The 11,184-nt window shown below is 40.3% G+C and overlaps 1 protein-coding gene across 1 annotated transcript in view; it reads left to right on the top strand.

Annotated features, from left to right (window-relative positions):
- LOC104718908 (histone-lysine N-methyltransferase ATXR3) overlaps positions 1-10,617 on the top strand; it is a 12,042-nt gene extending 1,425 nt beyond the window's left edge. The window contains exons 3-21 of the mRNA XM_010436731.2: positions 210-2,213; positions 2,376-2,432; positions 2,838-3,959; positions 4,182-4,552; positions 4,633-5,166; positions 5,246-5,346; positions 5,758-6,805; positions 6,898-6,969; positions 7,092-7,202; positions 7,280-7,380; positions 7,838-7,937; positions 8,069-8,164; positions 8,387-8,554; positions 8,639-8,764; positions 8,910-8,963; positions 9,096-9,343; positions 9,432-9,540; positions 9,624-9,926; positions 10,020-10,617. Of these exons, the coding sequence (XP_010435033.1) occupies positions 210-2,213; positions 2,376-2,432; positions 2,838-3,959; positions 4,182-4,552; positions 4,633-5,166; positions 5,246-5,346; positions 5,758-6,805; positions 6,898-6,969; positions 7,092-7,202; positions 7,280-7,380; positions 7,838-7,937; positions 8,069-8,164; positions 8,387-8,554; positions 8,639-8,764; positions 8,910-8,963; positions 9,096-9,343; positions 9,432-9,540; positions 9,624-9,926; positions 10,020-10,199 (6,905 nt within the window). The 3' untranslated portion in view covers positions 10,200-10,617. The remainder of the gene's footprint in view (positions 1-209; positions 2,214-2,375; positions 2,433-2,837; positions 3,960-4,181; positions 4,553-4,632; positions 5,167-5,245; positions 5,347-5,757; positions 6,806-6,897; positions 6,970-7,091; positions 7,203-7,279; positions 7,381-7,837; positions 7,938-8,068; positions 8,165-8,386; positions 8,555-8,638; positions 8,765-8,909; positions 8,964-9,095; positions 9,344-9,431; positions 9,541-9,623; positions 9,927-10,019) is intronic.

Below are 11,184 nucleotides of genomic sequence, written 5' to 3'. Positions count from 1 at the left end.
GAGGAGGCTCAAACAGCCGCAGAAACAAGGAGAGGTTCTGTCGAAAGAACAGACGACGCAGGTAGTGCAACTCCCTGTGGAGTCACAGTTGCAGCCGAAAGAGCAGGAGGTGAAGAGTGAATTTAAAGGAGGAACTAGTAGTGAGAATAAAGAAGTTGAGAACGGTGGAGATTCTGGGTTTAAGGATGAAGTGGAAGAGGGTGAATTAGGTACGTTGAAGCCTCCTGGGGATTTGGAGAATGGTGAAATCTCGCCAGTAAGGTCATTGCAGAGGAGTGAGATCGAAAAGGGCGAGATTATTGGGGAGACTTGGAAGAAAGATGAACCTTCCAAGGGTGAGTTCAGTTATCTAAAATATCATAAAGGGTATGTGGAGAGAAGGGATTTTTCCGCAGATAAGAACTGGAAAGGAGATAAGGAAGAAAGAGACTTCAGATCGTGGAGAGATCCCAGTGATGAAATTGAAAAAGGGGAATTCATCCCAGACAGATGGCAAAAAATGGATGATCATAGTTACAACAGATCTCGTAGGAATGGAGTAGACAGAGATAAAACGTGGAAATATGAATATGATTATGAACGTACCCCGCCTGGTGGAAGGTTTGCAAATGAAGATATCTACCACCGGAGAGACTTCAGAAGTGGGCATGACAGGGCTACAAGAATCAGTTCTAAAATTGTAATAGAGGAAAATTTACACAAGAATGAATACAACAATCCCAGTAATCTTGTAAAGGAGTACTCTTCTACTGTGAACAGATTGAAGCGACATGGAGCTGAACCAGATAGCATTGAGCGCAAACACTCCTATACTGATTATGGGGATTATGGGAGCTCAAAATGTAGAAAGCTTTCAGATGATTGTTCTCGCTCTCTTCACTCAGACCACTATTCACGGCATTCTGCTGAGAGGCCGTACAAAGATTCATATTCATCAAAAACTTCACCTCTGGAAAAGTATCCTAGAAAGCATCAAGACGCACCTTTCCCTGCCAAGGCTTTTTCAGACAGGCATGGACACAGCCCTGCACGATCTGATTGGGACCCACATGACCGGTCTAGGTACTATGAACACCGGGATAGAAGTCCTGTCCATCGGGAGAGATCACCATACATCTTTGAGAAGTCTGCACATGCTCGTAAAAGGTCTCCACGTGACCGCCGTCACCATGATTATAGAAGAAGTCCAAGTTATTCTGAGTGGTCACCTCATGATCGCTCAAGGCCCAGTGACCGCAGGGACTGTACTCCTAACTATATGGAAGATACCCAGAGTGCTCGTAAAAGGTCTCCACGTGACCGCCGTCACCATGATTATAGAAGAAGTCCAAGTTATTCTGAGTGGTCACCTCATGATCGCTCAAGGCCCAGTGACCGCAGGGACTGTACTCCTAACTATATGGAAGATACCCAGAGTGATCGTAACAGGCGGAACGGGCAAAGGGAAATAGGCAGGAAAAGTGGAGTACGGGAGAGGAGGGATTTTCAGACTGGTACGGAGCTTGAAAATAAGCACAAATATAAGGATTCTAATGGAAAAGAGTTCACCTCATCAAGCAAAGAATTGCAAGGTAAAAATATTCTCTACAACAATAATCCCGTGGTTGAGAAAAATTCCGTCTGTGATTCATCCAAGATTCGAAGTCCATGTGCAACGGGAAAAGAGTCTGTACAAGTTGGTGAAGCCCCTAATGAAGAGTTGCCATCAATGGAGGTAGATATGGACATTTGCGACACACCACCCCATGATCCTGTGGCGGCTGATTCATCCTTGGGGAAGTGGTTTTATCTTGATTATTATGGCATGGAACATGGGCCTGCTAAATTATCTGAACTCAAAGCTCTTATGGAGCAAGGCGTTCTTTTCTCTGATCATATGGTTAAACATTCAGATAATAATAGGTGGGTCACTATTGAAAATGCAACATCTCCTGTGGTCAACATGAATTTTCCATCAGTCGTGTCAGATGCAGTGACACAGCTCGTCAATCCTCCTGAAGCTCCTGGTAATTTATTAGAAGACATTGCAGATACTACAGAAGCAGTGTGTATTGAGCAAGAAGTTGGAGATTCCTTGCCTGAATCAGTGTCCGTCCCAGAAGCTAATGAATTTTTCGTAGAGCATGGTGAAGATTTCCAGATTGATAAGAGGATTGCAAATCTCTTGGAGGGTTATACTATCACTCCTGGCAAAGAACTTGAGACACTTGGAGGTACCGTAATAGATGTACATACATATGCTTTTGGGCCACAAAATTGATGCTTTTCAGCCCAAAATGCTAGCAGTTATAAAGAGCTTTTTTCGTAATATATTTAGCTGATTTCATCCCGAGGCTTCTATGCCCTAAGACACGCTTATTTTTATCACTTTGCAGAAGTTCTGGAGGTTAAAGTTGAGTTTGAAGAGACCAAAGGATGTGTGACATCTGAAGGTATGTTTGGTTTGCACCACTTGCACTTATGTAGCATGACATCATTTTTATCTATTTGCTTCTATTCCTTTCTGCAGTTTCCGTTCCCAACTATGCCAACTTCTCCCCCAAGCAGAAAACAGTACAAAACAAACGTTTCTACTTGTTAGATATGTTTATATTTATATATGTAGTAGATCGTCTTGTAGTGTTTGAATTCCTTATGCAAATATGGCATTTGGCACGAAAAAGTGTCGGGAAGTGTTTGATGTTTGTTAAAGATGTAATAGCTTACTGCCATATGATTGGTTTGTGCATGAGCATAGAGATTCATTTAGACGACATCAACTTTGAATACTCATAGCTTCTTCTATAAATGCATTTTTTGCATGAAAATACTGAAAATTTATACTCTGGGACTTGCAGGTATCACCTGGCGTCACTATCAAGAGGCAAATAAATGGGATCTGGTGGATGAAGAGTTGTTGGGATGTTCAGAGCCCATGAAAAGGGGGATCGAAGAATATAAGTCAGACGATGTTTATGGTTCTGAGAGTGATGAGATAGGCAGCTGGTTTTCGGGTCGTTGGTCTTGCAAAGGCGGGGACTGGATAAGACAAGATGAAGCTTCTCAAGATAGATATTACAAAAAGAAAATTGTTCTGAATGATGGTTTCCCATTATGCCTGATGCAGAAATCCGGCTATGAGGATCCTCGATGGCATCACAAGGATGACTTGTATTATCCTCTCAGTAGCTCTAGGCTTGAACTTCCCCTGTGGACTTTTTCTGGCGTAGATGAGAGAATTCAGGCGAGAGGAGTAAAAGCTAGTTTTCTGTCCGTTGTTAGGCTGAACTCTTTGGTTGTTAATGACCAAGTTCCACCAGTTCCTGATCCCCGAGTAAAAGTTCGTGGTAAGGAGCGGTGCACTTCAAGGCCTGCTCGTCCATCCCCTGCGTCTAGTGATTCCAAGAGGGAATCAGTCGAAAGTCAATCAACAGCTTGCAATGGTCAAGATTCGGAGGGACTTTGGAGAACTGACACATCTGTTAACACTCCTAGGGATCGGCTGTGTACGGTCGATGATTTGCAATTGCATATGGGTGATTGGTTCTACACGGATGGGGCTGGGCAAGAACAAGGACCTCTGCCATTTTCGGGGCTCCAGATATTGGTGGATAAAGGTTTCATTAAGAGCCACAGCAGTGTCTTCAGGAAATCTGATAAAATCTGGGTCCCTGTTACTTCTATCACAAAAACTCCTGAAACCATTGCCAAGCTTCGGGGGAAAACCCCAGCTCTGCCTTCAGATTGTCAAGGCCTAGAGACACAGGGTTTCAAGCGTTCTGAAATGGACACAAGTCTAAACTCGTTCCATGGTATGCACCCTCAGTTTCTTGGTTATTTCCGTGGGAAACTTCATCAATTGGTTATGAAAACATTCAAGAGTCGGGATTTTTCCGCTGCCATAAACGATGTTTTAGACTCTTGGATCCATACAAGACAGCCTAGAAAAGAGAGTGAAAAGTACATGTACCAATCTTCAGGTATGCATAACAACCAGATTTTAGACGTATATCCCGTTCTTCCTAATAACGAGTACTTTCTTTTGCCCAGTTTCCTTAAACTTATTCTTGGTTTATAACCTTGGGTGGTTGTCTCCTTCTTTTCTTCACTTACTTCTGGTTTTACCTACATTCTATTCTTGCGTTCAAATGTATTTTAACATTTTTCACTCCTCTCTTTTGCTTTTGGTTCTTAAACACCAGAATTTGATTCTTGCTATACGAAAAGAGCTCGCTTGATGGCTGGTGAAAGTGGAGAAAAATTTGAAACGGAAGATACACAAATATTTCAGAAGGATGAGTTGACATTTGAGGATTTATGCGGGGACGTTGCCTTCCATGTTGAAGGAAATAGATCCCCTGGCACTGTGGGGATTTACTGGGGTCTGTTGGATGGCGGTGCATTAGCACGGGTGTTTCATTTGTTGAGATATGATGTAAAATCACTTGCATTTGCTTCCATGACTTGTAGACATTGGAAGGCCACTATTAATTCATACAAAGATATTTCAAGACTAGTTGACTTATCTTCTTTGGGTCCCAACTGCACAGATTCTAGGCTCAGGAGTATCATGGTAAACACTCTAAGCTTTCCGTTTACAGAAATTGCGTTATTCCAGTATTTTGATTGATTTGTTATGATATTCTCTTGCAGAACACTTACAATAAGGAGAAGATAGACTCGATAATTCTGGTTGGTTGTACAAACGTGACTGCCAGCATGCTTGAGGAAATTCTTCATTCATTTCCCCGTATATCTTCTGTAGACATCACAGGCTGCCCCCAGTTTGGAGATTTGACAGTGAATTATACAAAAGTAAGTTGGCTCAGAGGCGAGAATACTCGATCAGGTGAATTGCATTCCAGGATAAGGAGTCTGAAGCAGACAACAGATATTGCTAAATCTAAGGGAATAGGGGGCGATACAGATGATTTTGGTAACCTTAAGGATTACTTTGATCGAGTAGAAAAGCGAGATTCAGCCAATCAGTTATTCCGAAGAAGCTTATACAAACGCTCAAAATTGTATGATGCAAGGAGATCATCAGCGATACTATCCAGGGATGCTCGTATCAGGCGATGGGCAATTAAAAAGTCAGAACATGGGTATAAGCGAGTGGAGGAATTCCTTGCTTCAAGTCTTAGGAGCATCATGAAGCAGAATACTTTTGACTTCTTTGCTTTGAAGGTGCTTTCTGGTACTCGTGTCTGCTATCTATTCTTTATCATCTGTTATAAATTAATCCTAATGTATTTTTGGGTACCAGGTTTCTCAAATCGAGGAAAAAATGAAAAATGGTTACTACGTTAGTCATGGATTGAGATCTGTCAAGGAGGATATCAGCCGGATGTGCAGGGAAGCAATTAAGTATGATTTCTTTTCTTGATTTTATTTTTCCTGTCTGAGAAGCTTATCGTACTACATGATTATGCCAGTAGCACTCAAATCTATTTTCTGCAAATTATGGATAAATTACTTCTTTGCTATTGATCTTCTGCCCAACAAACAATATGTTGAATGGCTGCTGATGTCCTTTCTGGGTTATGGGTTATGATTACTCAAGTCAATATTCGTTTTCTTGCCTTGCTCAGTTTTTGGCCCTCCATTTGTTTGGCTGTAGAATTGTTTACTTCTAACTCTTATGCCTTGCCGTTGAATAATTGAATCCTTAGTTGTTAAGTAGAAGGTAATCTATTGTAGAAAATGTAAAAGCTAATTTTCCATTTTCTGTACTACTGGTTTTGCAATTTTGCTTCTGACACTATCTTATGTATCCAGGGGTAGGAATCGAGGGGGCTCGAAAGACATGAACCGAATCATCACACTGTTTATTCAACTTGCCACGCGTTTGGAAGAGGTCTCTATGGTTACTTCTTCATATGGAAGAGATGAACTAATGAAGTCATGGCAAGATGGCTCAGGGCTTTCATCAGCCTCTAAGTACAACAAGAAGTTGAGCAAAACAGTAACTGAAAAGAAGTACATGAGCAGGACTGGTGACACATTTGGTGTAAATGGTGCTTCAGAGTATGGAGAATATGCATCTGACCGAGAAATCAAAAGGCGCTTGTCTAAATTAAATCGTAAATCCTTTAGTTCAGGTAGTGAAACATCTTCTGAACTCTCTGACAATGGCAAGAGTGACAATTATAGCTCAGCTTCGGCTTCAGAAAGTGAATCGGACATCCGTTCAGAAGGTCGATCACAGGACTTGCGCGTCGAAAGATACTTCACAGCAGATGAATCCTTTGATTCTGTGACCGAAGAGCGTGAATGGGGTGCACGTATGACCAAAGCTAGTCTTGTACCACCCGTTACTAGGAAATATGAAGTGATTGAAAAGTATGCAATTGTCGCGGATGAGGAAGAAGTGCAACGTAAGATGCGGGTTTCTTTGCCAGAGGATTATGGTGAGAAGCTTAATGCACAAAGAAATGGCATTGAAGAGTTAGATATGGAACTTCCTGAAGTTAAGGAGTATAAACCAAGAAAGAGTCTTGGCGATGAGGTTTTAGAGCAAGAGGTTTATGGAATCGATCCTTATACCCATAACCTCTTACTTGATTCAATGCCCGGAGATTTGGACTGGTCACTGCAGGATAAACATTCATTTGTAGAAGATGTTATCTTACGTACCCTGAACAGGCAAGTTCGGCTGTTTACTGGATCTGGAAACACCCCTATGGTATTCCCTTTAAGGCCTGTGATTGAAGAGCTCAAAGAGAGTGCTCGTGAAGAGTGTGATATACGAACGCTGAAGATGTGTCAAGGCGTTTTAAAGGAAATAGAAAGTCGTTCTGATGATAAATATGTTTCTTATCGGAAGGTATCGATCTGTTATTCCTTCACAAGTATCCCATCAGTTTATTTAAAATTTGTTTGCTAATCTGCTTTGTTGCTACTATTTTTTCCAATTAGGGCCTCGGTGTTGTGTGCAACAAAAAAGGTGGTTTTGGAGAAGAAGATTTTGTTGTTGAATTTCTTGGAGAGGTGGGTCCGTAGCTTTGTAGTTTTATGTTGCTGCAGCAGAAACATTTTCTGAAGTTCATCATTGAAACATTCTTTTAGAGGGATATCTGAACTTATATTTTGACTTGTTTTGGATATTTTAGGTTTATCCTGTTTGGAAGTGGTTTGAGAAGCAAGATGGGATTCGTTCCTTACAGGAAAACAAAACTGATCCTGCACCAGAGTTCTACAATATATATCTCGAGAGACCAAAGGTATGATGAAACTATGATGTTTGGGCTTGTATTTAATATTTTAGACCATGTTCTTACTTTTTATGTTGCACGGGCAGGGTGACGCCGATGGATATGATTTAGTTGTTGTTGATGCCATGCACAAGGCTAACTATGCAAGTCGAATTTGTCACTCTTGCCGACCGAATTGTGAAGCTAAGTAAGTTAAATTCTTCCCTCTGGAATCATCCAATTTTTCCAGAGTTCTGGACTCAGAGAGCAGAACCAAGTGACAGCTGTTTGGATTAGTTTCATTCAAGATGCATGCTTAAACTAGCCTGCCTAAGTATGGTCAGATCAATACACAGATAGTAAATGATTATTTAGAAATTTGTCTATTGCGTATGAATGTGTCTCCTCTGCACGTACGTATCTGGGAAGTATCGTTCGTTTCTTATGCATGCATACATTTTTGGAAAAGTGGAGCGGAGAACACTTTGTTTATTGCCTGTGAATGTATTTCCTCTGCACATACGTATCTGGGAAGTATCGTTCGTTTCTTATGCATACATAAATTTTTAGGAAAATGGAGTCGAGAGCTCCCTGATGCTTGTTTATATATTTGATAAATTGTATACAATTCACTCATTTTTCCCTTTCTCATCTGGTGCTTCCAGGGTTACTGCAGTGGATGGACACTACCAGATTGGTATCTATTCTGTACGTTCTATTGAATATGGCGAGGAGATAACTTTCGATTATAATTCTGTAACTGAGGTCTGTTCATCCCTCTCCCTTCTTTTATGCAGCTCGTACTGTAGCAAACTATATTTCGTTGGATTAATCGTATTGTTCCACTCCACTGTCTAAAGAATGATTCTAAAATAAGATTCTTGTGTATGCGACAGAGTAAGGAAGAATATGAAGCGTCTGTTTGCTTGTGTGGTAGCCAAGTATGCCGTGGAAGCTACTTGAATCTCACTGGTGAAGGTGCATTTCAGAAGGTACTTGTGCTGTTAACAAATATATGATTATATTTCTGGTGTCAAAGATACATGAGAGTTAATGATATTGTCTCTGTTTATGGAGTTTAAAAGTACTAGAGGTTTGCTGTATGCGCTCTTTTACTAATAAGCTAAATTGTTCATTTGTACCAAAAATTTTAAAAATCCTTTCTTTTATCCCTTGAATATCAGTTGAATTTTCTGAACGATATTTGTTAACAGGTATTGAAGGATTGGCATGGTCTGTTGGATCGACACAGACTGATGCTGGAAGCTTGTATACTGAATTCAGTTTCAGAAGAAGATTATCTTGAGTTGGGAAGAGCTGGACTGGGAAGTTGTTTGCTGGGTGGGTTACCAGATTGGGTGATTGCATATTCTGCTCGTCTGGTTAGTCTTGAATCATTTTATGTTTGTTTGTCACATCACTACATGGGATTACAACTTCTGACTGAAAGTTTCTTGTGCGTAAAGGTGCGGTTCATCAATTTCGAGAGAACAAAGCTTCCCGAGGAAATTCTTAAGCACAATCTAGAAGAAAAGAGGAAATACTTTTCAGATATACACCTTGATGTTGAGAAAAGTGATGCTGAGGTTCAGGTGAGATTATCACTCATCTTAACCTTTTGCGGGTTCTTTCAGTCGCTCTCATACCTTATGTGCCTAAGAGTTGTGTTAGCTTTGGGGTGTTCTTTGTTTCTCTAACTCTTATATGCTTATTGTATCTGTAACTTTAACGCGACAGGCTGAGGGTGTCTACAATCAGAGGCTCCAAAATTTGGCAGTTACACTTGACAAGGTGACTGCAATCTCTCATCATGAAAGCAAACATAATGTTATCTGCTTTGCTTTGACTTCACACTTTTGGTGCAAGTGTTTTGATATGTTTTTTTCCCAAACGAGAGTAGTCTCTAATTAGTATTATACACAGGTAAGATATGTTATGAGACATGTGTTTGGGGATCCCAAGAACGCCCCTCCTCCGCTTGAGAGGCTCGCTCCTGAAGAAACAGTCTCTTTTATTTGGAACGGGGATGGCTCCTTAGTTGATGAGCTTCTTCAGAGCTTGTCACCACACGTGGAAGAAGGCATTCTTAATGAACTCAGATCCAAAATTCATGCCCATGATCCATCTGGATCTGCTGATGTCCTAAAGGAACTTCAGAGATCGTTACTTTGGTGAGTACATCTATCATGTTAGTATTACGTATGCTTGAAACGCTCTTACGTAACAGTGAACTCATATCAAAGATTATTTCCCATGAAGGTTGAGAGATGAGATCCGAGATCTCCCATGTACATACAAGTGTCGGAATGATGCCGCAGCTGATTTAATTCACATATATGCTTATACAAAGTGCTTTTTCAAAGTTCGGGTAAGTCGTTTCGCTTAATTTGAGTAACGAAATAATAAATCTTGTTGAACTTCTTCTAATAGATGGGTCTTGATATGTCGCAGGAATACAAGTCCTTTATCTCTTCTCCTGTACACATAAGTCCGTTAGATTTGGGGGCGAAGTATGCTGACAAGTTAGGTGCAAGTATCAAGGAGTACCGGAAGACTTATGGCGAGAATTATTGTCTTGGGCAGCTAATTTACTGGTACAACCAGACAAATAGTGATCCAGATCTTACATTGGTGAGAGCAACCAGAGGTTGCTTATCATTACCCGATGTCGCCTCCTTCTATGCAAAGGCCCAGAAACCATCGAAGCATCGTGTTTATGGCCCAAAGATGGTGAAAACTATGGTTTCACAGATGGTAATTTCTTTCTTTAACACACTTCTGAAATGTGTTTCATCTGTCTTTTCGCTTTTCATGACAAGGTTTTTTTTTTTTTTTCTGTGTGTACAGTCTAAGCAACCTCAAAGACCGTGGCCACAGGATAAAATATGGACGTTCAAAAGCGCCCCAAGAGTATTTGGAAGCCCGATGTTCGATGCTGTCCTTAATAATAACTCATCACTTGATAGAGAACTGTTGCAGTGGCTAAGAAATAGACGGCAGGTCTTCCAAGCGACATGGGATAGTTAGGTAAAAATCTTCTCTTTAATTTAGCAAGTTGCCCTTTTGGGAAAGCGAGCAATCAGGGCAACACATAGTTACTATAAATAGTCTCTTATCCATGACCAAAGCCATTCACTTCAAAGGTCTCAGCTTTCCCCTCATTCTTGTGTATAGCTTTGCCATATATGTGATTTTGGAAATTGATAATAACTTTGGGTTAGGGCGATCGTTATATTCCTGGTAGATTAGGCTCACATAATTTTCAGAGAGGAGAATCATTTGACTAGGGTCTCTTCTGTTTTTTTCCTTTACTTTTTTTTCTTTTTTGTTACCTTATATTAATAAATAGTTAATCTATTCGTGTTCCTGAATCTGTTAAAGCTTGGCACCAAAAAGAAATGGAAAAAGAAAAGTTGAAATATATATTTTGGAAGTTTGTATGCAACTTTTTGTTTTTCCTGGTGGCAACTGGATAATATAGCAAGAAACCGGATCTTACTTGTAAGCCATCTTTGGGTCACAATGAAATGGTAGGATTGACAGTGGGCATTTGTTAGTAATCTGTATTCCTACCAATTGATGTGTAAAATCATTTGTGTTTTTACAGTTGAAGTGTAAACATCACAGCTAGGTATGCTTGTGTATATGTACCCAAATTAGAATAAACAAGATGTGCAAATTGTTGTTGAGAAGGTAAAGCACTGAAACAGATCAGGTACTTGCTGAGATTTCAGAATTTTCCCAACTCAAAATGGTTAAAATTATATCTAACCAGTTAGTTCTGACTCAAAATGGTTGAAATTATATCTAACCAGTTAGTTCCGACTCAAAATGGTTGAAATTATTAACCATTTAGGTCATAGTTACCCCGAGGTCATAGTCATATTTCAGAATAACCAATACTATAAGCATATTCATTAGCTTGTGAAACTAGAACTTGGCTCGAAGAATTTTCTCAATGATCTCACTCGTATACCTTAGAAGCCTCGACCAAGATGGTGGGATTTTTATA

This window comes from Camelina sativa, chromosome 10 (genome assembly GCF_000633955.1).
Source record: "Camelina sativa cultivar DH55 chromosome 10, Cs, whole genome shotgun sequence".
Lineage (NCBI taxonomy): Eukaryota > Viridiplantae > Streptophyta > Magnoliopsida > Brassicales > Brassicaceae > Camelina > Camelina sativa.
Note: the sequence above shows the minus strand (reverse complement) of the source record. Positions and strands in the feature narration are given on the sequence as shown.